General features: G+C 54.3%; 1 protein-coding gene across 1 annotated transcript in view; it reads right to left on the reverse strand.

The window, feature by feature from the left end:
* KCNC1 (potassium voltage-gated channel, Shaw-related subfamily, member 1) overlaps positions 1-27171 on the reverse strand; it is a 46761-nt gene that overhangs the window by 7175 nt on the left and 12415 nt on the right. The window contains exon 2 of the mRNA XM_008575453.1: positions 3910-4843. Coding sequence (XP_008573675.1) covers positions 3910-4843 — 934 coding nt within the window. The remainder of the gene's footprint in view (positions 1-3909; positions 4844-27171) is intronic.

Here is a 27171-nt window from a genome sequence, read left to right on the forward strand (position 1 = left end):
AAGGAGGAAAGAGAGAGAGAGAGAGAAACATGATTAGTGGAGAGAGAGAAAAAGAATGTGAACAACATGGAAAAGAACACCCATGCCTGGCCCTCAGAGTCAGCTCACTTCTCTGCTACTTCCCCTGAGCTGTCCAGGGGCCACGAGGACCCCACGCAGGGCTCCAGCTGCCAACCCTGCCGCTGGACTGTGCGGAAACTCTTTCAGCCCCACCCCCGCCTGGCCAGCTCCGACCACAAGCCCGTCACCCTCCCTGCCCCGTGGGCTAGCACCACACCCTGGGCAGCCACTGCAGCCCAGCAGGGGAAGGGTAGAGGAGCCAGGGACAGGGCATTTGGGGCTCTGCTGCTTAGGGGAGAACTCCCCACCAAAGATGACCCAGAGTCTGCCATGGTAGCTCCCAGGGGATCCAGGCAGGAGCTTCTCTGCGACCTCACTGCTGCCGTACATGCCCATGGGCAGGAAGGGAGCCTGGCCACCACCCCTCCCCCCTTGCTCGCCTACTCACTCAGGACCCTGCAGCCCTGGGCAAGGCACCACAAAGGACCAACCCACATCACAGGAGCAGAGATGGACAAGACACACGTGAACGGACACAGCAGGACAGAGGAAGCACTCCGAGCTGTCCAGAGCAGCTGGTCTGGGCCCCAGCTGCAGACGGGGCAGGGAGGCCCTTTCTGGGAGAGGGGCAGCTTCTTGTGGGCCATCAGCCCTGACAGTCCCTGGCTGTGCAGGGCACCCTCCTGGCAGCCCCCTAAGAGGCCCTACAACCAGGTGAGAATTGGACTCTTGACAACCCCCCAGGATGAGACCCTAAACACGGAGGCCATGCCAGCCATGGCACAGAGGAGCAGACTAGATCACCCCTGGGACAGACACACAGACTGAGTTTTCAGGAGGGATCAAGACGTGGAAGTGAGGGAAGGGGCTGCCGTGCAACCGGGAGGCCTTGCTTCATTCCCAGGGCTCCAGCCTGGGGGTGTGATGCCCTCAGAGCCCAGCAGGCTGCACCTGGCCCTTCATCCAGGTGTGAAAAGTTGAATTGGAGAAGCCCAGGTTCTGGTCACCCTCAGGGGTGGAGTGAGGCTAGAAAGGCCTCGGGGGCCTGCATCTCACCCCCCACAATTCCTTAGGGCCTGCTTTCCACCCACCACATTGCCTCCCTTGCCTCAGGCCTCCCCCTCACTCTCTCACAAACTCACCCCCATCCCCGTGCCCATCTGGGTGCAAAGCCACAAGCAGGAAAGAAGGCGAGTGGGAAGGGACTCGGGTGCAGAGATGGGGGAGGACTCGCCTTGAGCCTCACACACCCCCTTGGTGGCAGATAATCCAGGTCTCACACACGGGTCTGGACGTCAGGACAGCACCAACACCACCAGGGGAAGCGAGTGCTTGCGGCAGGGAGTGGGGACACAGCATGGGGGGAGAAAGCAGGAGGATCCAGGAGGCATGCAGCCTTCAGAGGGCAAGTGTGGGCGGGCCCAAATACATCCTCAGCCATACAGACTGTCCAAGCCAGAGCCCTCTGCATCCCCAAAACCTGGAGCCAGGGCAAGGTGGCTCCCAAGAGCAGGGCTGCCAAGGCTAGGGAGGGGCGATGAAACAAGGGGAATCCCACAGGAGTGCATGGGTTTTACAGGGCTGCTGGAGCATGGGAAGAGGGCTTGTGTGTCTGGGACTAGCTGGTGTGCATGTCACACACACATCTGCACTCCTGCATGTGTGTGTGTGTGTGTGTGCGTGCATGTCCTCAGCACATGGATAACACTGGCATGGTCTAGGAATACAGAGGAATCTATGCCTGCCTGGAGTGAACTGGGGATCCTTTACGGCCTGGCCTGGGGCACCCAGGCTTGGGGCACCCATCCTGAAAGGTCAGTGTGGAGGAGGACACAATGGAAGGGCCAAGCAGTGCCATGGCAATGCCACTCAGGCTGAGCTCCTGCTGCTGGGGCCCAAGGTGGAACCCTCCCCCAGAGCCCCAGGAACTGTCCTTGCCCTGGTGGTGGCTCCAGACGTCCCTGGCTAACTAATCCAAAGCACAGAGGTGGGGTGGAGGCTTTCCAAGGAGCAGGAGCCATGTCTTGGCCGGGCCCCCTAATTCAGCCTCTGAGACCCCTGTCCACCCTTGGCACAGCCCAGGACACTAGCCACATTCTTCTCAGGTGCCTCCAGGAATCCCAGGAAGGGAAGGGTATGGGACAGGGACAAGGGTCTGGATAGCCCCTATGGGCAGAGACGTGGGCCTTGGGGTTACTGCTGTGGCTGGCATGGCTGTGGAATGAAGCCAGACAGGATCAGGATGGGGTGGTGGGTCAGAGCGCATCAGTGGGGAAGGAAAGCAGTCATCCACTGGGAGAGGCCACCCAAACCAGGGGGAAACATCCTCACCTGGGGCTGAGCCAGCCTGCAGTCCCCCCTGCCAGACCTGGGCACGGGATGTCTTTCATAGAATAAATGCTACCTAATCTCTCCCATCAACCTCCTGCTCACCCTGGTACTCCTTCTGAGCTCAGTATTGTCTTTCTTCTCTGGGTCATCTGTTCCTTTGAAATCCCTGTGTCCACAGAATAAGTCGATGGTATTCCATGGGTAGAGGTAGACTATGGGCTTTATATCTTCAGACCAGAGCCCCATGATCAACTTTATGTGCTATGTGCAGTTCTCATAAAACTGAGATAGTCCCACAATGAACCACTAGCCATGGAATATTAGAATATATCCCACAGTGACTAGTATTGTTTCATAACCCCCCTCCCCCCGCCCCGACCCCAGTGAATTCAGGGGAAAGTGGTCATACACTGGTTGGGATGTCTTGTATTGCTGCTGCAGTCCCTACCGCCGGAAACGGGGAGAACCCTCGGTGGGAGGTTGTTGCTGGTCTGTAGTGCTTTCATCTAAGCTGCCCGGGGTGGTGGCCCCCTCTAGTCCTTTGCTCACCAGCAGCCACTTCCATCAGGAGGTCACTGGAAACTCCCACTCAACCATCAACCCAAACAGACAACATGAAAGCTAGAGTCACTCCAACAGGTTCCTAAAGATAAACGCTAAACTCTAGAGTGGTGGTAGAAGATGAGTTGGTTCGGCATGCTATGGGATAAGTAAGCTTGTCACGGAGGGCTAGAGGCGTCTCCCAAGCAGGACCTGGAGCTGGGCAGCCGGAATCAAAGCAGGAATTCTACTCAGCTATGGAGACAGGCTCTGTGGGGGGTGAGGATCCTTGCTACTGCCTTTGCAGGGACCCTCCTGCCAGATCCCATGCACCATTTCTGCCGTCTGCACAGCCTGAAGGGAGCTGTGTTAAGGACCAAATCAAAAACTGTCTGGCACTTCCGAGTCACACCCGCCCCCACCCTGCCCCAACACTGGGTCAGTAGCCTGAGTCACAGACTCATGCCCGACTCCTGCCCACCCAAGCAGCAGCAGCCCCCTGGGCTCCTGCTAAGACAGTCCTCAGCCACCTGGCAGGCCATGTCCTCTCTTCTAATCAAAAACTGTCTGGCACTTCCGAGTCACACCCGCCCCCACCCTGCCCCAACACTGGGTCGGTGGCCTGAGTCACAGACTCATGCCCTACTCCTGCCCACCCAAGCAGCAGCAGCCCCCTGGGCTCCTGCTAAGACAGTCCTCAGCCACCTGGCAGGCCATGTCCTCTCTTCTGAACATCACGAGACCAACCGTGTCAACTTCCTTACCCGGGGCCACCAGGGAGGTTCCTCTAGCAGGCTCTTGCCTTCTGCATTTGGCTGCCCAGCATCTCCCTGGGCCCCCAGGCTCCACACCTCCAGAGCGAGTGCGGGGTCCGGGGTCGCCCACGGAACTAAGGAAGCAGTCTGACTGGATCTGCAATCATCGCTACGGGGGCGGAAGTGAAAGGTCAGATCGACATGCCTCTAAGAGGTTTCCTACCTGCTCTGTTAATTTCTAAAATTTCTTCCTGGGCCAGCGGACATGTGTCACTCTGAGTACTGTGGTGTGGAGAGTTTACGACAGATTTACAATAATTGGGAGATCCCAGCTGCGGTGGCCGTGGAATATGCTTCTTTTTTTTCTTTGGTAGTTTCTGCTTAGCCATGGCTAAGGAGTAGTACATCCCGAAATTGTTCACGATGACGGGCACGGGCATGGCGATGGTCAGCACGCCCGCCAGCGCGCACAGCGCCCCCACCAGCATGCCGGACCACGTCTGCGGGTACATGTCTCCATAGCCCAGCGTCGTCATGGTGACCACGGCCCACCAGAAGCCGATGGGGATGTTCTTAAAGTGCGTGTGCTCGCTGGCGCTGGGGTCGTTGGGCTGCGCCCCTATCCTCTCGGCGTAGTAGATCATGGTGGCGAAGATGAGCACGCCCAGGGCCAGGAAGATGATAAGCAGCAGGAACTCGTTGGTGCTGGCGCGGAGCGTGTGGCCCAGGACCCGCAGGCCCACGAAGTGGCGGGTCAGCTTGAAGATGCGCAGGATACGCACGAAGCGGACGACGCGCAGGAAGCCCAGCACGTCCTTGGCCGCCTTGGACGACAGCCCGCTCAGGCCCACCTCCAGGTAGAAGGGGAGGATGGCCACGAAGTCGATGATGTTGAGCGAGTTCTTGACGAACTCCACCTTGTTGGGGCAGAAGACGACACGCATGAGGAACTCGAAGGTGAACCAGACCACGCAGACGCCCTCGATGTAGGTGAGGAAGGCCTCCGTCTCCGCTTCCCGGTAGTAGCGCACCTGCGTGCCGTTCCGAACGTTCTCGATCTCCGTCTTGTTCACGATGGGGTTGAAGCGCTCGTGGGTCTCCAGGCAAAAAGTGGTGATGGAGACCAGGATGAAGAAGAGGGAGGCAAAGGCCACATACTGTGGGGAGAAACACACAGAGTCAGAGGGGAGCCCCTCCCACCCAGAGGGGAGAAGCCCGGGGGGCCTTGTGTTGGGTCCAGTCAGAGGAAGACGCCTGCGCAAGGCCCCCTGCAAGGCGACCCAAGCTGACGGGCCACATCTCCCTCCTCAGGGCACAGGGACGTGCAGGGCAGTCAGGCGTGGCTTGTAAATCCCTCCTCCTCAACCTTCCATGTGCTCTCTCTTCCTACCGTTGCCAGCCACATGCCCGAGGGGCCACTAGAACCACCAGAGGGAAGGAGCCTGGGCCCCTGGAAAGAAAGCCATCCACTAAATGCCCTCATCGAACTGTTGCCTGAGGAGGAAATTAACTTCTATCATGTGAGGCCACTGCAGTTCAGAGGTGATTTGTTAAAGCATTGAGCGACCCTGACGCATAAACGTGACCACCCACAAGGATGATAACTATGTGGGGCAACGCATGTTTTAATTAGCTAGACTTAACCCTTCCACAATGTGTATGTATTTGAAAATATCATGTGGTACACAACAAATACATACAATGTTATATGTCAATTTAAAAAATAAATAAATTTTGGGGGGAAAAATATGCTCTAGACTGCTGGAGCTGAAGTTTCCAAAGAAATGAGAGGGGGCAGCCATAGCGGAATCAGGCCTCTCAAAGGCCACATCTCCCATCTTTCTTCCTTCCAACTCCAGTCTGTTCACTTCAAGGAGTGCCACGGTCCCACCTCCTATCAATGGCTGCCTCTAGCCTTTGCCTTAGTTTGCATTGATGCTCCTCCCCTACCCTGGGGGTGCCCTGGAAGTCCCAGAGCAGCCCTATCTGAACTGACCATGGCCTATGGGGCCTGACACCCACTCTGGCAGGGATCTGCAAACCGAGACCTATGTGGACCTTCCAAACCACATTCTGGGTTGAGGAAAGGGGAAGAGACAGAATCAGCATTTCAGAATGACAGAGTTAGGGCAGCCTTTAGAGATGATCTGGTCAAGATACCACATGCCACAGACGGGTAGTCTGAGGCCCAGAAATAGGGAGAGATCCGCCTAAACTACTCCTTACAGTACGTTCATAGTCCCATTGGTTTTAGAGCATTGTGCAATTTCCAAAAAATTTTCTCCTAGGCTGTGATTCTTATGCATCCTTCTATCCACCTCTCCCTCCTTTCTTTTACTCATCCATCCCCCTCCTCCCTTCTCTCCTGTCTTCCTTCCTCTCTCCCTCCGTTCCATCTACACATCCATTCGTATTCTTTCCTCCCTCCTTTCTTTGTTCCTTCCTCCCTTCCTTCCTTCTCTCCCTTTCTTCCATCATTCTTCTCTTCCCTCCCCTCATCTTTTCTTTTTTCTCTTCCTCCTTCCTTTTCCCTTTTCCTTCCTTCTTTCTCTCCTTTCTTCCACCCATCCACCATTCATTCATGCATCCCCTCCCTTCCTTCCTTCTCTCCCTTTCTTCCATCATTCTTCTCTTCCCTCCCCTCATCTTTTTTTTCTCTTCCTCCTTCCTTTTCCCTTTTCCTTCCTTCTTTCTCTCCTTTCTTCCACCCATCCACCATTCATTCATGCATCCATTCCTCAGCAGCCACCAGATTATGCCCAGCACAGAGCTGGCTAAGGCCTCAGCCCAGCCCACAGGGAGCTTGCTGCCTGGCTAAGGGTGAGGAGCACACACGGAGACAAGCACAGTGCAGTGGACTGAAAAGATGAGCCCCTCAGCCCTGTGAAATAGGTGGGCTTGAGAAAAGGCGAGAGTGATCTGTGCACTCTTGAGAGAGCAAGGTAGAGACTTAGAGCCAGGACCTGCAATCCAGAAAGCTCTGTCTAGACAGTTCAGAGCTGGGGCCCCACAGAAGAAAACCAGGGGAGCAAAGTGGAAGCAACTGGAAGAGGCCACCATCTCTGGTCCAAGTTCATCTTGCTCCAGAGCTCTTTCCATCATCAGTTGCCAAAGTTCCTGGAGCGGAAAAACACATCCCTGTCTGCTGATATCTGGCCCCAGATTGCCTCTGGGAGGCTCCATATTGGAGCTTGGCATTCACAGCCCAGACTCCCTAAGGGCAGGTCATGCCCCCCAGCTGCGGCCCCTGCCCTGGCCTTTGTGTGAGAGGAGAGGAAAGCGCACATGGTGAGTGTCTGAGCGATGCTGAGAAGCAGGGCCCGCGGGACCCCAGGCTCCCGATCCTGGCTGGTGGTGGAGGTAGGAGACCCCTCCCCTCCTCACTGCCCCATGGGCAACCACATCCATCCTCCTGTGCCCTCCGCTCCCATGTGACTCTCTCTCAACAGGGCCACTGCCATCAGAGCAGGTCTAGGCTTCAGTCTTGGCCATCAGCCTACCCTGCAAACAGCTACCAGAGGGAGCCGTCCACTGGAACCCCAGCTCTGCCTGTGCTGCCCACAAAGAAAAGCCCCAACTGCTCAGCTCGCACACAAGGCTCTCTGTGCCCTGGCCTCACTGGGCTTTCCAGGGCTCTCGCCCCACATGCACCCAACATTCTTGCCACGTGCAACTCTCTCACTTCTGACCACAGAGTGACCATCTCCCCCATCTTCATGGCTTTGCACCTGCAGTTCCTTCCACCAAAAAGTGTTCCTCCAGTCTGTCTGAAATCCCATTCATCCTTCCGTGTCCCACGATGTGGCCCTTCTGCTGGGGTGAGGCTCCCCTTCGCAGCTGTGGCCCTTAGGAGGCAGCAGATGAAGGGACTCCCTAAGGAGTCTCTAAATTCACCCCCAGGGAGGCAATGAACCTGTCTCCAACTCTGGCTCTTTGGTGATTGGGAGGCTCGTGGGAACAGCCAGAAAGGACACATATATCAGGGGCCTTCTAACTCCTGGGTGACCCATGGGCTCTCAGAGCTCTCATCTCATTTGTCATTCACACACTGAAGATCCGATGGGGAAACTGAGGCCCAGAAAGAGGTCAGGCCTTATAAGATTAGAGTAGAAAAATCCTTGATCTCAGGGATCAACGGACAGCCTGTGATTCTTTCCTGTCTGGGCCCTGATGCCCGCAGGCTGGGGGTGGAGGACAGACAGCAGAAGTGAGGCCTACAGCCGGACACCAAGACTTCTTCCTCAGGAGAGCCAGCAGCTCTGGAAGCCAGGCCTCCCGCCCTGCCTAGTTTCCTTGGGCGCCTGCCTCTCTGGCCTCAGCTGCTGTGGGGCCTGTTCCTTCCTCTGTCCCAGGCAGAGCCCCAGCAACGTCTGGGCCCAAGCAGACCCTTAGAGGGCTGTGGAGGAAGGTGCCCCTGGCTGGCTGGGACCCCGACATTCTCCCAAGCCTAGACTAGCAGGAAGTCAGCCAAGGGGCACAGCCAGAGCAAGAGCTCACATGCAACCACGCCCCCAGATCCCTTCTGTCCATCCTCCAGGGCTTGCTGAGCACAGGAAGGGGACAGGGAGAAGCCACCAAAGCTGAGGCCCTACTATGTGCCTTCAGTCCTGGTGAGACAGGTGGCCATATTTCCATTGTATCCAGAAGGAAAACCAGGTACAGAAAGGTTCAAAGCCAAGGCTTTGAAGCTAGTGGTGAAGCTTAGACTGGGACTCAAGTTTATTGCACCCAGAACCTAAGCTCTATCTACTGACAGAGTGACAAATCTCTTGGGGCTGGAAACACAGCCCCACCCACTGGGTAGCTGACTGTGTCTGGGTGGTTCCATCTTGGAGTGTGGTACCCACAGCCCAGACTCCCTAAGGGCAGGTTATGCCCATCCCCACAATGGAGAGGGCAGAGGGGTACCTGGAGCCACAGGCTGGAGTCAGCCACGCATGAATCACACTTAGGCCTCGTTGCCCAGCTTGCTAGCACCTGGGGCAAGAGCAGCCCCATGGGCAGGAAAGCTGCCCACCTTACATGGGGAGTCAAAGCCAACAGCAGCCTTGGATGGTCCAGCTTGCATCCCCACCTGGTCCCACTCTGGAAAGATGACTTCAACGTACCCAGGGAGTTCAGCCAGGGATGGGGGGTAAAGGCATGGGGATGGGGATTCCTGTGACCAGCTGACCCCTGGCAGGGAGGGAACCTCTGCCCAGCAGACCCAGGGCAGTAAACCGAACAGCAGTCTCTGCAGCACCCCTGGGCTGTCACTGCCAGGGTTGCAGGGGTTACAGGCAAGAACAGGAGGCTGCACTCCACTCAAGCTGTGTGCCTCCCAATCCCCAGTCACCCAGAGACACAAAACAGGCACCCACAGGCCACAGACACACACAACAACCCAAAGTACGCACATCACCCATTACCTAAGCACAGACACTGTGCACATGGGCACATAAACTACAACACAGTGTCCCAACCACACAGACACAGAGAACATGGGAGCCATACAGAGATCACTGAGACATCACCGCACACCAAGCAGCACCCTGAGGTGCCGTACTGCCAGGCACACGCGCACACGCACACACACCCAGAGCCACACGGATTATGCAGCAGCAGTGGCATACCCACCGTGAACACATACGCACCCCAGGACTGCCACCCAGCTGCCCCCCTGCCCCACAGCTCCCCGTATGCCCCTACCCACCCCAAGCCCCTGGGTGGTCACTGACTCAGTGTCTATCTCCCTCCCCCAGGACAGGCAGCTCCAGCCTGCCTCGCCTCTGCCTCCTCAGCCTGCCTGCTCAGGCGGTGCCAGCTCCTTGACTTCCTGTCCCTAGGCCCTGCCCATCATCCAGGGGCTTCCCGATTTCCTAGGCTGGCTGGGGGCCGCAAGAAATATGGCCAGACCTTGTCTCCTCTCTCCACCCCACCTGCAGCAGCTGAGCCCCACCACACCCAGGACCCAAGCCAGCTAGGAAGTCAGTCCCTTCTGGGCTGCTAGTATGACTGAGGGTACAAAGGGGGCTTTGCTAGGCAGCCCAGGGGCAACTGTCACCCAGCTTGGCCACCTCAGTAGCCACCCTGTAAAATTTCAAGACAGCGCAGGCAAGATCGCCTGACAATGCGGCATAAACCCAAGATGTAGTTTCTGGATTTTTTTTTTCCATCCCAGAACCAAATCACAAACCATGAGAGACCCACCAATTGTGTTCTAGAAAGTGGTAGTCATGGCAACGGAGGTAGGCATCTCATTTCTATGGTAACCAGGGTAGTGAGGCTGTTGGCTGTAAAGTCAGACAAAACCTACTAACGATCTGTTGACTTAAGAAGATGTTTTATAAATCGCCAAGTTATTTTTATCATAACCCCACCCCTGAAACCATAAATCAGAAAGGCAATTTACTATCTATTAAAATGACCAATATGTGCTATGACTTTCATTTATGAATTATTTATGCCACAGTCATCTTTAGAAAATTGTGCTTGCCTTTCAGAGCTGTTCAGGGGTTCGCTGTGGGGATCTGGGTTCTTGCAGTTTGGCAGTTCAGGAACAGGGCAATGATGTAACATTGGGCAGGGACCAACATTCTGGTCTGGCTGTTCACTTGCTGTGTGACCTCAGCAAGTTACTTCCCCTCTCTGGGCCTCAGTTTCATCACTGGTGAAGTGAGGGTTGGATTTGATCCCTTCTGAGGATTCTGGGGCAGTGCCAGGTTGCAGGCAGCAGGGCATATGATAGCTAATCAGGGAAGCCCTGGCCGATGTCCAGCCCCAGGCCCCCAGAGGCCTCAGGTCAGTTTTTCCACCGAATTAAATCTGCCCAGCAGGGGTGTGCAGAGTTTGAGTTAATCCGCACAGAGTCGGTGATGCAGAGCAGGCAGGATGGCCAATTGTCCTAAATAAATTGTCAGTTGAGTTGGGTTTGGAAACTGAATTAGACTCATCTGGGCTTCCTTGGGCTGGGCATGCCCACAGTGTGCTAGGCTGACTGGGGGCCGCAAGAGAGGGCAAGGGGGAGAGGGGGCTTTTTGGGGTCCAGTCCTTTTTTCGTTCTATCAGTAAATGACTCCCTATCAAGCCCAAGAGGCCTGGCCCCGGAGCACTCTTGTCTGGGCCCCAGCGCCTGCTCCCGGCCACTGGTCCTCCCCTCTTGGCACCGGCTCAGGCAGCAGTGGGCGGGAGGAGCTCCCCATGGCGCTCCATGGCTGGTGTGAGCTGGAGTGTGTGTGAGTATGTGCAGAGAATGTGACCATGTGGGAGCCTGTTGGGAAAGTCTGTGTACTGGGGAGGTGGGGGGGAGGCAGTGTGTAAATGTGGAGTAGGTGTGTGCATAGTGACTGTGTCATCTATGTATGTGACCTGACTCTAGGCCTGTTCACAAGTTTTGTGTAAGTGGTTGCTGTGTGTGGCATGTGTGATTCATGCAGGTAGAAGTGTGTGTGTGTGTGTGTGTGTGTGTGTGTGTGTGTATGGGAATATGTATGGACATATATGAGGGGTGTGTGTGTGAAAGAGTGTGTTTGTATGGGACATGTAAGGCTTGTGTGTGTGTGCATGCTCATGAGCATAGGGTGTGGTGTGTGCATGTATACATACATGTATGGGACACGTGTAGTTTGGGGAGTGGTATGTGTGCATGTGTGCTCACATATATGGGGCATGTAAAGTTTGTGGCAAGTGTGTATGCACATATGTATGGGGTGTGGTGTGTGCACATGTATGGGGGTATGTGTGGTTTGTGGTGTGTGTGCATGTGTGTGCACATATATGGGGCATGTGTCGTTTGTGGTGTGTGTGTATGCATGTGCATGTATGAGCCATCTCCTAGGGAAATCAGGGTCTGGCTGAGCACTCTGGACATGTGTTCTCTAAGTTGAGACCCATCCCAGGGCCCTGACCATTCTCCATGCCTGAGATGGTCACTCATACACTAGCCCGGGGTGAGCCCCTTTCCCTGCAACTGTCCCTGACTGGAGAAAGAGGATAGACAGGGTGGGAGTGGGGGAAAGGCCCTTGAACCGGCCCAAGGGAAGGCTGCAGGGAGGCAAGGCGGTAGCCAGATCAGAGTCCCCCTGGCCCTCTGCACTGACACTCAATCCTGGCTGGTTACAGGAAATCGGGAAGCCCCTGGATGATGGGCAGGGCCTAGGGACAGGAAGTCAAGGAGCTGGCACCGCCTGAGCAGGCAGGCTGAGGAGGCAGAGGCGAGGCAGGCTGGAGCTGCCTGTCCTGGGGGAGGGAGATAGACACTGAGTCAGTGACCACCCAGGGGCTTGGGGTGGGTAGGGGCATACGGGGAGCTGTGGGGCAGGGGGGGCAGCTGGGTGGCAGTCCTGGGGTGCGTATGGGCAGCTGGGATCCAGCCTGGTGAGTGGGAGAACCAGGGCCAGAAAAGGCAGTGCTCAGGCCTCAGGGAGCTCAGACGCCAGCCAGAGACAACCATCTACCCCAGTGAGTTCATTGTCATGATCCTATACCTAGGCCATATCCAGAAAGGGCTACCCCAAAAGCTGGGCTGGCAAATCCAGAGGTGGCAGAGGTTCCCGTGGTGTTTTCTTTCCAAGATGCACATTTTTTTCATATTTTGGAAATTAAAATATATCATAAAACGCATACATCCTTAAAATAGTATTTCTTCCTCTATCCCCAATGTGTTGTTATTGAATTAATGGCCTGTCTCAAATTGATGGTCCCTTGGACTTATGGAAACATGATCATTAGAAATCCAGAACACCCAGACAGTGTCCTCAGAGGTTTTAGAAATGGAAGCACATGAGGGAAGAGACCTGCCCAAGGTCTCAAAGCTCGCAGGGTGACCAGAGATGAGACCACACTGTCCTGAAACAGCAGCCCTGGGCTCCAGCACGGGGTCATCATTGTGGCCTCTGAGCCTCTGATGAGGCAGTGTCCTCTCCACCCTCCAGCCGCTCTGACCCCTGGGGCCCACTGCCTTCTGGATTCCAGCTCAAAGCAGCTCAAGTCCCTCTGTCAAAGGAGGGAGCAGCTGGGGCAGAAATGGCAGGACAAGTCAGACCAGGCTGAGTTTTAGGCCTGGCTCAACTGGGCGACCTTGGGCAAGTCACTGCCCCTTTTTCAGTCTCCATTCCCTGCCTCCCCAGTGGTTGTGCTGATGAAATGAAAGGATACACAGAGAGAAGGAAGGAGGTATTCAAACACGGTGCTCGGTACCACACAAAGCCTCCCACCTCTGACCCTCAGTGGGGTCTCCTGCCCTGGTCCGCTCCCATCAAAACTGAGCACGTGGGATCAGAGAGCAGCATCCTCATATAGAAGCCTAGAATCTTACAGTCATGGAACAGGAACTGCTGAGCTATGCGGCGCCTGGGAGAACAAATGGCCATGTCCTGGTCACAAAGCACCACCGGTGTTCTTCAGAGAGCCACCCTTCCCCAGGCTCAGCCCACGTGGCATGGGTGAGGCTGAGTCTGCCTCCTGCCCAGCCTGGACAAGCAGCACAGGACAGTCCAATGAGGGCCAGCCCTAGTCCCGGAGTACAAGGGGAAGGGCATTTCCTGAGGGAACAGCCTCAGACAGAGCCAGTGAGATAGGGTCGGAGGAGAAGTCTGGATTTAGCAATGAGGAGAACTTGATGAGGGGCCAAACTCAGACCCCCTGGAAGGATGCAAGGGACAGGAGGGAGTAAGAGCCCCTCCCTGGAGGAGTGTGGTGGGCAGTGAAGGAGGCAGGAGCGGGCAGAGGTATGGGATGGGGACATGGCAGTAGAGGGTGCTGGGGGAGAGGGACTAGGTGGAGACAAATACAGAGCCTTTGGCCCCACACCCAAAGACTCGGGTTCAGGAGCTATGGGGGGGACCAGACCTTTAACTTGTGCCCCAGGTGGCTCTGGTGCTGCCAGCTGTATCCTGGTGTTTGGGATCCATGAGGCCAGATGAGACCCAAGGGCCAGGCGGCGCTGATGCACAGTGAAGCACACTGGGTGCGGGAAGCAGGCAGCACATTGGAAGGAAAAGTCCTGGACTTGCTTCAGAGACCTTGGGTTCGGATCCCAGCTCTGCCACGGGCTGTGTGACTGCAGGCTGGTAACCTCTTGGAGACTCAGTCTCATCATCCTTAAAATGGGGACAATAATAACACATTCCAGGAAGTAAGGTGAAAAGGCCAGGTGCCCAGGGCTTCCCCAGACCCAGAGCAGAATTCCGGGGCAGGGAGGTACCCCAAGACTGCCAGTTCTCCTGTATACTGGTATTCCAGGAGTTGGGCCAAGGCTTCCTTCCACAAAAATCCAAACACAGCATTTTGGTTTTTGTTTTTCCCGAATTACCAGGGGGTGAGGAGTTGGGGGGAAGGGAAAAGTAGCAACAGCTAAAGGGAGAAATGTGTTCAATTTTAGGTTTTTTTCCCCTAGTGTTTTCTTCTCCTGCCACCACTTGCCTGCTAAATACCCGGAGCAAATGACAGCCTTGCAAGAGCTGATGGCATGGCCCTCATAGCCTGTCTCCTGTGGACAATGCGAGGCTGTATCCAAGACCCAGCCCTGCAGCCTCCAGTTGGTGAGGGACAGTTCTCAGGGTGAGGGAGACTTAGCACTCCCACATTCACAGGGTCTTTCACATGAGCCCTGCCCTGGGGCTGAGAGGGAATGAGGCGCAGGTGGGAAAGGACACCCAAGGTCACACGATGAGTGGCTTTGAGCCAGAGCTGCCAATTTCCAGCCTAACTCTGGTAACAAGATGAAGGACCACAACAGCTTTCTGGGCCTTGAGCAGGCCTGCTTCCAGGGCTTTCCATACCTTGTCTCATTCAAACCTCACGCCGCCCAGTGAGGTAAGTTTTTATTATTATCGCTGCTTTTCAGATGAGGAGTCTGAGGTTTAGAGAGGTGATGAATCTTGCCCACGGTCTGAGTTCTCCATGGTGGGATCAGTCCAACCCTGCTCTGCAGCCCCACACTTTGCTCCCATGTGCCTCCCAGGAGCCCCGCTGAGCAGCCAGGCAGGCGAGCACAGGCCACATAGCGCGAGTCAGTGCGGCTGTGCCCCTGCGGGCCGGGTTCCCACCTCAGCACCTGCAGGTACGGCGCACCCAGGGGACTTCGGGGAGTGGGGTCATGCTGTTCCAGAGTGGTCCCTGCAGTCCCACAGGCCAGGAGGGCTGAGTGGAGGGCTCCCGAAGGCCCAGGAGCCAACATCCCATATGTTGCTGTGGCCTGAAAGTCTCTCCTGGAAGGTAATAGTAAACACAGGAGAGGACAGGGGTCTCCTCTCACCCTGTCCCGTTAGCACATTAGACCCAGAGAAATACCAGTGTCATATACGGTATGTTTCTTATGTTTCAGGACTTAGAACAAGCATGTGTCTCCTGGTATGCTTGTGTGCTTTTCTGTTAGTAAATGATAAGTCACGCAGTCCCTCACATTTCCTCTTTTGCTGTGACTGCCAGGGAGCTCAGCTAAATTTGGTGCTCAGTTCTGGGATAATCCTATACCTGTGTTTGGGGTATTAGAACAAGCATGTGTCTCCTGGTATGCTTGTGTGCTTTTCTGTTAGTAAATGATAAGTCATGCAGTCCCTCACATTTCCTCTTTTGCTGTGACTGCCAGGGAGCTCAGCTAAATTTGGTGCTCAATTCTGGGATAATCCTATACCTGTGTTTGGGGTATAACTATTTCTTCTCTTCATTATACTACTCTTTATTTTTTCTTTTCCATTTTATTTTTATTTTTATTTTTCTCTGGTGGCTGGCCAGTAAGGGGAACCAAACCCTTGACCTTGGTGTTACAAGGCTGTGCTCTAGCCAACTGAGCTAACCAGCCAGCCTCTTCTTCTCTATTTTTCGGGGTTCTATTGTAGATGTGTCCTATATACCTGAATCCTTTTTTTTCAAAAGTCATAGATTGGAATAAGAAATACGTGTATGAGACTTCCAGGTCAGGAAGCAAGGAGGAAGGCACCCTTACAGGGTATACAGACCTCCCAAGGCAGGGCAGATCAATGATGCCCTCTGCAGTGACCCTGAGACAGATGCCTCTGTTGGTCACCACCAGCACTGGGGAGCACATGGGGCCACTCATTCTGTCTTTGGACACCTCTGAAAGACATGCATTTATTTCTTGTTTAAGTCAGCCTCTTGCCCCTTTCTCCCAGTTCTGACCTCTTTGGTTGCCAGAACACACCTGCTCCTCTTCCTCCCTGAGAAAGCCCTGCCCGCCCTGCAGTGAGCCTCAGGACGCACCCCTGTGCCATCCCTCCTGCAGACCAGGCTTCCTTTCTTGCCCCGGCCCATTCCAGAGTCTGCTTGTGTTACACACTCACTGTGTGTGCCTAAATGAACTGTACACTTTACGCTTTTCAATCCTCACAATGGTCACGGGAGTATTTAATTTCGCTCAGCCTCACTGTTCTCTGGTATACAGTAATAATTGCATGCTCACCAGAGTCCAAGAGCTTTACAAACATAATCTTGTTTATCTTTAAAAACCTCCCTGAGGGAGGTATCATTGCCTCCATTTTGCAGATAAGCAAATTGAGGTTCAGAGTGGTTACGTCATGTGCAAAACCCCCACATAGCCTGGAAGTGGAAGGCAGGATTCAAAACCAGGTCTCTCTGACTCCAAAACCACTATTCTCCAGTACTTCCTCTAACAACTATCACATCCATCCCAGGAGGAAGACATCAGTCTTCCCATTATGATGACAATGGGTACAGCCTTCTTCAGCTTATAACACATCTTCACATTTTTAATCTCATATAAACACCATGCATGCATACACACAAATGCACACACACACACACCCCAACTCAACCATCAGCAGGGCAGTCTTTTTTTTTTCTTGGAATTTCCTTTTTTATTGAAACATACTTGATTATACATATTTTGGGGGTACAGTGTTTACTATCAGTATTTGTGTACAATATGTGATGATCAAATCAATATTATTAGGATGCTCATTATTCCAGATAGTAATTATTCTTTGTGATCAGAACAATCTTGATTGCCCCCATTGGTAGATAAGAAGACTGAGGCTCCAAGCACCATGGAGGAGCTAGGAATGGATTCCCTGGGAATCTACTAGGACATTTCCCCCCAGTGCCCACTTGTGTGTTTGCATTGAGTCAGGAGTCCTGGCCCCTAATATGTGTTTGCATGTGTGTATATATATATATATATGAGTGTATTGTGCCGGAGGAGCTAGGAATGGATTCCCTGGGAATCTACTAGGACATTTCCCCCCAGTGCCCACTTGCGTGTTTGCATTGAGTCTGGAGTCCTGGCCCCTAATATGTGTTTGCATGTGTGTATATATATATATATATGAGTGTATTGTGCGGAGGGTAATAAAATGATGGCCCCAAGAGGGACAGCTCAGGAAGGGCAGTGGACACAGCCCAAGTGGGACCACACTTGACTGCCCACCTGCTGTCTCTCCAACAAATATTTACGCCTTATCCCAGGCCTGCACAGGGCACTGCATACAGGGTGAGCAAAAACAGCCACAGGTGCTGGTGGGGGAGACTGCCATTTATCCAATAACCATATAAGCAAATTTTGTACCTATAAGAGGTGACAAAGCCTTCAAGGGGAATGCACAGGCATTTGTCAGGCCTTTAACAACAAGTACTGGGGTCAAAGTGGCTCCCAGGAGGAGTTGGAAGGATAGTAAGAACCAACCAGGGAAAAAACAAGGTGGAAGGAGAACATTCTAGGCAGAGAGGACAGGAATCATTCTGGGTCCTCATGGACCTGGACTCTGCAGCAGCATCTGATCCAGCTGATCACGCCCTCCCGAGACCCCACAGCCTCCTGATTTTCTTCCTAGCTCCCTGCCAGCCTCTTCTCCCCAGCATCTAACTATTGGGTGCACCAGAGCACAGTCCTCGCTCCTCTACTCCATCTATGCTGACTTTCTTAGTGATTCACCCAGCTTCATGACCTCAACACTGTCACCCGTTCAAATAGCATTCAACAGCATATCCCATATCCCAGTGTTTACCTCCGGCCCAGCCCTTCCCCTGAACTGAGGACTCTAGCCCCCGCTCCTGGCCTCTCCAGGGGGAGTTCCCACAGCCACCTAGAACTCTACATGTCAGCTGAACTCCTGCACCACCCCCATCCTTGCAGCCTCCACATCTCATGAGATAGCATCTTCATCCCTCCAGGACATCTTGCCAAAAACCTTAGAGTCATCCTCGACGCCTCTCTTTCTATCACGCCTCACATTTCATCTGTAAGGAAATCCTGGTGGCTCTGCTTGAAACTAAATCTGGAATCTGAGCCCTACCCACCACCACTGTTCCCACCCACACCCTAACCCTCATCGTCCCCCCCAGGTTGTGGTAGTAGTCTCTTAACTGGTCTCCCAGTTTCCAACATTCCTGCTGCTCTGCGACTATTTTCAACACAGCAGCCAGATGATCCACTTAAAATGTAAATCCAATTGTGTCATTTCTCTGCCTGAAACCCTGAGCCAGCTCCCCATTTCTCTCAGAGGAGAAGCTATGGTCCTTACAATGGCCTGCAGATCCTACTCGATCTGGTCCTCCACAATGGCCTGCAGATCCTACTCGATCTGGTCCTCTGTGACCCCACAACCTCCTTGCCCACCACCATCCCCTTCACTCGCTCCGGCCATACCTGCCTCCTCAAACATGTTCTTCAGACGTGTGAGACACACACCTGCCTCAGGCCCTTGCACTGGCTGTTCCCCTGCCTAGAACGCCCTTCCCCAGACACCCCCCATGGCTCATTCCCTCATATCTCACGAGGTCTATCTGACCACGCTATTTAAAATCTCAAGAAGCACCCCCCAGTAATCTGATTTGTCCTACTCTGCTTTCTCCCCACAGCACACATCATCTTCTAACACACTAACTTTTCCCCAACTTTACTGGGATATGATTTACATACAACAACATTCACCCATTTTAAGTGTCCATTTGCATGAGTGTTGGCAATCCGTACTGTCTGACCTACTTCGTTTTCAAGTGTTTCGTTTTCCCTCTTTCCCCTCTAGGATAGAAGGTCAGTGAGGTGGCTGGACTAGGGGGACAGGGTTGGCCCTGCTTGAGACCCAGCCAAACACTCCAACTAATAGGGGAGCCCCTTCCCCAGGAACAGGGGGCACAGCTAAGCACAGCTTCGCATTTGTGGGAAGAAGTTCATGGACACGTGTCCTGTGTCTACTGGCCTCAATCCTCTTATCTACACAGTGGGCATAGCAGTCTACTCTCCCTGCAGCCTCCTGCGGGCGTGGGCCTCCCCTCTGGTGCTCACTTTCCCTCGTCTACACAGGCACTTGCACAATCACTGATTCACTGATACCGCATCTGTATTTATGCTGGTGAGGTGCACATTCATTGATTTCAGACTTGCATGTACACCGGCACTGACCACACTGACAGCAGCTCCACATCTGCGCTGGTAAAAGGATAATCTCTGTCCACGAATCTGTGCCTAAACTGCCATGAACATAATCACTAACCATTCAGCTATGTCCTTATCAGCAATGGGCATGCTCGATCTCTGCAAAGATTGCTCGTTATACTGGCAGTGGGCACAGTGATTGAGAGCAGACCCATGTCTACACTGGCAGTAGGTATACTCATTGACAGCAGACTTGTGTCGACACTGGCAGCAGGCACAATCACTTTCACCTCCCCAACTATGGGCACAGTCAGTGAACAAAGACCTGAATCCCCACTGGCCATCAACATGAGTGACACGGTCATTCATGGAGAGTAGACACAAAGTCACAAGGTTTCCTTTCCAGAGATGGGGCAGACATATTCTCCACTCCTAGCAGGCTGGCCAGCTGAAGGTGCTCATGGCAGAATTCGACAGCCTGAGCCCTGCCTATGGGGCAGGACTAGCACTGGAATGTGAAATCCAAAACCTGGATGTGGACAACTGGAGTGGGGAATCTGGAATCTGGGCATCAGAATTGGAATCTGGGACACGTGGCGAGATGAACGCATGTCTATTCCCAGCGTCTTGAGATCACTCAAGGTGAGGAGAGACTTAGACTGTGTGACTCCCAGTGCTGCCCACCCCCACCCCCCACCCCAGGCCGAGGCCTGGCCCAGCCAACCTGGGCTTAAAAAAGCACCAGGGAATGTCACTTTGTCTTTGAGGAGGTGCAATGGGAGGAGACAACCCAGGCACTTTAGCAGCCGGGTTATTCAAAGGTCAGGAACAGTGACAGTACTTCCAAACCCTGAAGCTTTTTTGTACCCTGGCTGGACCCAAGCCCCTTCCATGGCATGAGGAAACCCTGCCTAGTGCCAGCCCAGAGGCCTCAGCTTGCCTGAGAACCCAGCCAGGGCTCTGACTGATGCTACTTGACTCCTGTGTCTGCCCAAGATGGGGTCAGGGCTGCGGCCTGAGCAGCCTCCAAGGTGCAGGGTCCAGGCTCCAGCTGCCTGGGGCTCAGGAGCTTCAGCTTGACTAGGCGCCACCCACTATGCTAGGCCAGTGTACTAGGCTGCCTCAAGGTGACAACCGTGGGCTCCGGCCACTGACTGCTGTTCCGTCTGGGACAATGCCTGCTCCCTGCTCCCTCTTTGTGCTGCCGTTTTCCCATCTGCAGAATGAGACGTGGCCCAGACACCCTCGACCTCCTCTTCTGTCTCTGGGATCCCTGTGTTACTCACAAGAATATCTAGATCCTACTGCAGTCCAGCCTGGATGCAAGGCAAGAGAGGGTGGATTTCTCCTGAGAGAATAGAGCTCCACAGACATCCGGCCAAACACTGATGCAGCTTTCTTCATTCATTCAATCATCGAATATTACTGAGTGCCTATCATGTACCAGGTGCCACTTTACACAACCACCTCTAGAAACAGCAGCTTTAAATAATGCTTCCAGCACAGAAGTAGGCACACAGAAGGTACTCAATAGTGATTATGAAGACACCTGCTGTGTACTGACACTTATTCTGAGCCAGACTCATCCTAAACACTCTTGGCCTGTTCCATTTACCCCTACACCAACTCTGAGGTCCACACTGTGGTCACCATCCAATTTTACAAAGAAGGAAACGGGCTTGGAGAGGTTAAATTGCCCATGGTCATACAATTGGGAAGAGATGGAGTTAGAATTTGAAAGCCACTTTTGTCTGACTCCAGAACTCGTGCTCCTAACAAACATTTATTGGATGAATGAGTGAATGAATGAAGCTTTGTGTTGGTGCGAGTCTTTGTCCACATGTGTGCAAGGCCATCAGTGTGCATGAGTGTGGGGAGCACGTGTGTGCAGATGTGTTTGTCTGTTTGCATGTGGAGTTTTTTTATGGAAAGACTTCCCTTTGTTGTCTTGGTCTTGTGTGTGCTGGAGCTATACTTAGCTGCAGCCGTGACTGTAATGAGCAGTTAGCAGCGCACCAGGCACTCTCATTGGGACCTGGTTTCCTAGGGAGATCACCAGGGCCAGGGTGTGTGTGGGGGGGTGCATCTTGGTGCTGGGGAATGCTAGAGCAGGTCTTTGGGAGGGAGCCTGGAGCTCACAGTGCTGTGCCTTGTGCAAATGGAAGGCCTTAGCACCAGGTGGAAGAATCTGCTCCAGGCTAGCAGCTTCTAAGCCTCCAAGCCCTGCCAAGCTCAACTATTGGCCATCCATGCCTGTGGTCCCTTTACTGGCCTTGCTAGGTAATTAGAACTGAAGCCTTGGAATTCATGGCTAGAGCCTGAGGGTTGGTGGCAAAAAGCAGTGGGAAATGGGGGATCTTGGTATACCTGAGCCAGGATCTTCTGGGGCTTCAGGAGGGCCCACTCCTCAGCAATCTCTCCCTGGCCAGCAGAGCTGCACTGCCTTCTGCATTGCACACACCCTGCTCGAACTACCAGAGGTCCTCGCTCACCGAGGCTAGGGACCTGAAGAGGAAGGGTGGCCACCCCACCCCCTCTCAGACTGAAACCACAGGTATGCTCAGCACAGCCTAGGGTTCAGAGGCCAACCCCCATTCACTGTCTGCCCTCCAGTGGCTGCAGGGAGAGGAGAGTCTGGAAAACCCTGGGCCCTGAGGCCTTCCTGTCACATGGCTGCACCCACAACTTCTTTCTAGCCTGGTCCTGGTTCTCCTGCATCAGAGCTTCTCATCCCTCCCCCACCCACATCTGGCAATCCCACTTTCTGCACACGTGTGCACCCTGCCTACTACCCTGAAGCCCTCGGATTCCATGTCCCATCCTCTAGGATCTTTCATCTATCGAGAAGCAGGTCTTTTCCTCTCCTGCCTTGAAGGCAAACAACTAGCAATGTAGCCATCCATCCTCCCATCCCTCCATTTGTTCTTAGCCATCCACCAAGTTACCCACCCAGCTGTGTATCCATCCATCTACTGTCCTTTCTTCCATCCATCCATGTCCATCCACATATCCTCCTTTTTATCCATTCTTTCATCCATTTGTCCATCACTCCTCTGTCCATCCAACCATCTCATTCGTGACCATACAACCACAGCATACTAGGGCAGGAAGGAACACTGGCATAGCTCTACTTTACCTACTAAATTTTCAAAAGAAGACCTGGGATCTAACCCCTCTTCTACCACTTACTAACTAAATGGTCTTGGACAAGTAAGTTAATCTCTCTGGGCCACTTTTTCCTCATCAATAAAATGGGTATAATTTCTAATCCTTCCACTTCATGGGGCTGCTGTGAGGCACATTGCTTTAGCAAAGATTTATCGATCCCCTATTATATAACTGGCACTATCATTGCCTAAGCTGATCCTTGTCCTCTAATAGGTAGTGGTTGCACCCAAGAGACGTGTAACCTCAGTTTGTCAGGGGGTCAAGGGCCTGAAGTCAAACAGGAAAAGTTTTCTGGAAGCACAAAGGGCAGACCAGGCTCTTCCAGGACAGGGGCTCAGGAAAGTCTCTGTAAAGGAGGGGCCATCAGAAGCGGCCCTAAAGGATGCATGGGTTTCAGATATGTAGAGGTGGAAGAGAAGTTGTTCTTGGTGGAGGAAACAGAATAAGCCAAGGCAGGGAGGCAGGGAGCCTGTGGGAAATGGCTGATGTGCCTGGAGGCCAGGGTGGGCCTTCTGGAAAAGCAGGTGGGTGGGATCTCCAGGGCAGCACAACAAACTTCAGAGAGGTCTGTGGACATGGAAAGGCCTGGCAAGCCAGCACAAACCACGGGGATTCCAAACTCCGAGGCTTTTAGTAAATCCCAGACTGCCAGACAGGGAAAAAATATCTGCTTGGTGACAGCCAGGCCTCAAGAGACACGATTCCTGCCGCCTAGAAGGGAAGCCAGCGCCTGGCATTTCTGACCTTTGTGCCGCTAAATATATCATTGGTGACAGTGGTACGTGCCCCCGAGGGTGCGGGGCCACCAGGCGAGGCTTCCATGGCCTCCCTCCTTGTCCTGGTGGCTCAGGCAGGGCCTCACTCTTCCCTGGGGACTCTGAACGCAGGACCAGCTGACAGCAGTGGTCCCAGCAGCCAGATCCAGACCTCGGACCAGTGCTTCCTATGTGCCAGGCACCGTGCTCATCACAGCCCATGAAGTATAAACGGTCGCCCTCATTTCACACATGAGGAAACGGGCTCAGCTAGGCGCCACCTGCCTGTGTCCACACTGAGACAGAGGGGAGACCACCGGCCTGTGCTCTCTCCTCTACCCGTCCCCTTCCCACAGTCCCCAGTCCTTGGGACCATGGTATCCTCCTACACATGGCCCTACTCGGAACCGTATTTTCTCCCTCACAAATTACCTTTCTGCCTCTAGTCTGACTGGACTCTCCTAACATCCCTGAGAGACAGGCGACACTATTATACACACTTTACAGATGAGGAAACTAAGGCCCCGAAAGGCAGGGGCTGTGCTCCAGGTGTGTGGGCTGGTTGGGGGCCAAGTCAGGAGCACCCTCGGCAACATGGGGGGAAGCACGCTGCAGAGGGTGGCCCTCAGCAGATGACAGCCACCCGGGCCTTCAAGATCCCAGCACTCGGACTGGCTCCAGGGAGCCCAGCGGGTGACTGTGTTCCTCACAGCTGCTCAGAGAGCCCCTGAGGTTGAGCATAAATAATTATCTCCAAGTGCTGAGACACTGGTCCTGGTGGGTAGCTGTGGTCTGAGGTGTATTCACAGCCCTGCCCTGGTGACAAGGCCTAAGGGAGTCATGCTTTCCCGATCCACCACCTGTGTGGGCAGAGGAGGTCCCTAGGGAATTAATTGCCAGGCAGGCCTGGGTCCCCATGGAGGCCTCTCCAGTTACAGCAACCCCCTTCGTGGACATTAGGTTCATACCCTCAGAACCCGCCAGGTGGGCGGGGCCAGTGTCTGCAGAGCACCCTCGAAGATGCCTCTTTGGAAAATGGCGAAGACGATCATAATGCACACCTCGTACACATATGCATGCTGTGTACCGTGCTGAGGGGCTTTCTAGGTCATATCTCGTTGGATTCCCGTCTTCACAGCTGAGGTGACAGGGGCTGCTGAAGGTCACTTCCGCAGAGCCAGGCTTGGGCCCAGGTGGTCTGGCCTCAGTCTGGCCATAACCACCCCACTAGCCATCTTCTGTCAGCACACCTGTTGTGAGGACCAGGCGGCGCCCCTCAAGGGCTGCGTGAATAAACAGAGCTGCAAAGACCTGTGTCCAGCAGGCCCCTCACCTTCTGGCTTCTTCACCAACTTCTCTCCAGCCCCACACCCAACTCAGAGAACAGCTCACCTTCCAGCCTCGTGGCAGCCCTGTGTGGCCCCTACATCTCCCCCTGGGCACAGCTGGCCTTCAGGGAGAGGACAGAAGTCCCCTTTATGGCCGTCCAGCCCCACACCCAACTCAGAGAACAGCTCACCTTCCAGCCTCGTGGCAGCCCTGTGTGGACCCTACATCTCCCCCTGGGCACAGCTGGCCTTCAGGGAGAGGACAGAGGTCCCCTTTATGGCCGACAGAAGTCCCCTTTATGGCCGGGTAGCAGACCCCTCCATGGAGGTCCAGCCGTGCAGGTCCCTGCAGCTGCGGGAGGGAAGGGGACAGCAGTGTTGACATGAGCACAGCCGAGCTCTGGGCTGGCATGCTCAGGGGTCCCCCAGGGGCCAGCCCCACCAGGGCAGACCCCACTGTCAGGAGCCCAGTGGGGCTGTGGGGAGCTCTGCCCTTTCTGACCTACCACTATCCCCTGTATTCCCGAGTCTGGCCTGGGACACTGGCTTCCGTGCTATTCCTTGAACCTCAGGCACAGCCTGCTCAGGGCTTTCACACGTCTCACCTTCTCTGTTCCCCAGATGTCACATGGCTCCCTTTCTCACCTCCTTCAACTCTCTGCTGAAACATCACCAGCTCAGCGAGGCCTTCCCTGCCACCTGCAGCCCTCCCTGGGCTCTGTCCCTCCATTATATACCTCTATAGCACTTATTGCCACCTGACACTACATAGCCTATGTATCCACTTGTTTCCTCTCATCCTGCCTGCACTAGAATATAAGGACTTAAGCACAGGGATTTTGGATGGTTTTGTTCTTTGTCCTAGTCACAGCTTTTAGAGCAGTGCCTGACACATAGTAGATGCTCACTAAATAGTTGTTGGATGAATTAATGAATATTAACAACAGCCCCTGGCAGGGAAACTACTCACGACTGTCTTTATGGTCAGAGTAGGAGTGTGGAGAGAAACGTCCCTTCCTGCACCACATGGAGAAGGAAAGAGGTGAGGTGGGGGGACATCATGGTGGTGAGACAGGGGCCTTGTGGACAGAAGCCCGAGCCAGCATGCAGCAGGTGCAGGGCTGCCAGGCCAGCAGGGGAAGAGGTGGCTCGAGGCCCTGCATGGGCTTGAGAAAGCTTCGTTCGGCTGCTGTGGCCCAGGCCAAAGCAGCATCTGAGCCTGGGCCCAGTAAGGCTGGCTCCTGAGGCCCCCTGAGCTCAGCTGTCTGGGGCTGCCCCAGCTAATATTAGCTCATCCCCACCCAGCCTGGAGTCAGCCTGGCGGAGCAGCCCAGCCTCAGTGGGCACTGCCCACTGGCACCAATAGGAGCCCCAGCCCTAGCCCCCAGCCTCCAGCAGCTCTGGGGTCTGCCTGGGCCCTGCTGCCACTCCTCCCTGTACCTGGGCATCCTCTTTCAAGAGGAGACGTGTCAACACCCTGAGTGGTATGCATGGCCCCCACCCACCAGCCGCACCACACTGGCACACTTGTCAGAATCTCAGGTCCCTGTGCTTGGCTCCAGACCAGAGCCTGATGTCAGTGCCCCCTCCCTCTCGCCCAGCAGGTGGAAGTTTCTTCGTACCCCACTGCACCTGGGGAGGGAGGAAGAGCCAGGTGAGTGGCCCATTACAACAGATGGGGGAGGAGGTGAGACTCAGAGGGGGCCGCGACCTGCTGGTGACACACAGGGGGCTTGCGAGAGAACCAAGAGAGAATCCAGGCCTGTCTCCCAGGGTGACACCCCTGAAATCTGGCCCCTGGAAGACAGACTCTGGAAGAAGGGACCCCAGCAGCCAAGGCAGGTGAGGTGACCCCTAGAAGAGGATGGCGAGTCAGGAGCTGGAAGGAGGAGGCAGGTGGGGAGCAGGTGAGGTGGGTTTGGATCTTCTAGGGCCAAGAGCTGGTGAAAAGGAGATAATGGAACCCACAGTAATTAAGTACTTATTGCGTTCTGGGTTCTGGGCTAAGTGCTTAACACATTTAATCCTCCCCGCTTCCCTATGAGTCAGGTGCTATTAATACCCTTCTCTTGAGGCACAGACGGGTTAGGGAACTTGTCCAAGGTCACACAGCTGGAAAGTGATGGAGCTGGGATTTGAAGGAAGGCCTCCTGGCTCAAGAGGCTGTGCTCTTAGGAGAGAAAGGGGCTCCTGGGTATATTGTCAAGGTCATGTAGCCAGGAAGCATGGGGGCGGTGGGGAGATGAGAAGCCCACACTTTTTACTGAACACATGACCAAGGCTCAAAGCAGGGGGATTTAGGACAAAAACATCCTAGGCCTTTGAGGGGAGAAGTCTGTTTTGAAACCCAGTGACTAACGCCTAGAACTTCCCACAAATACAGCTGACAGAGGAGAGGCGACAGGGAAGGGAAGGAGGTAGCAAGGGAGAGGTAGAAAAAGAACCTGGCTGGCTTTCCAGAGGAACGGAGCCCCAAGAGAAGTCAGACTTGGGGGTGAGGCTGGACCAAGTGGGACTAGGTCCCAACTTGTGCACCCTGGTTTTAGAAAATAATGTCTCAGACTCTGAGCTCTGGTTGCGCTTGAGGGCTGGATGCAGCATGAAGGAGGAGTTTGGAGAGACAGAGGTGCCAGGATTTGAAGAGTGTCATCTGGCCCTGGGTGGTGACAGTGGCAGGTGGGACCCTGCCCTGACTGGGGCATCCAGCAGCCCGAGCAGTGCCCCACCTTTGCCTGCTCATCACTGCTACTGGCTTGGGGGAAGGAGGGATCGTGTCCCAGGTGAGGCAGGGGGATGGGGGGCAACCAGTAATAGGCTTAAAGGCATGGTACCAATGCCTGGTCTTGGTCTTGAACCCCACCTGCTTATTCATTCTTTTTTTTTTTTTTTTTTTTTTTTTTAAA

Source organism: Galeopterus variegatus, unplaced genomic scaffold, assembly GCF_000696425.1.
Source record: "Galeopterus variegatus unplaced genomic scaffold, G_variegatus-3.0.2 Scaffold1191, whole genome shotgun sequence".
NCBI classification, from domain to species: domain Eukaryota; kingdom Metazoa; phylum Chordata; class Mammalia; order Dermoptera; family Cynocephalidae; genus Galeopterus; species Galeopterus variegatus.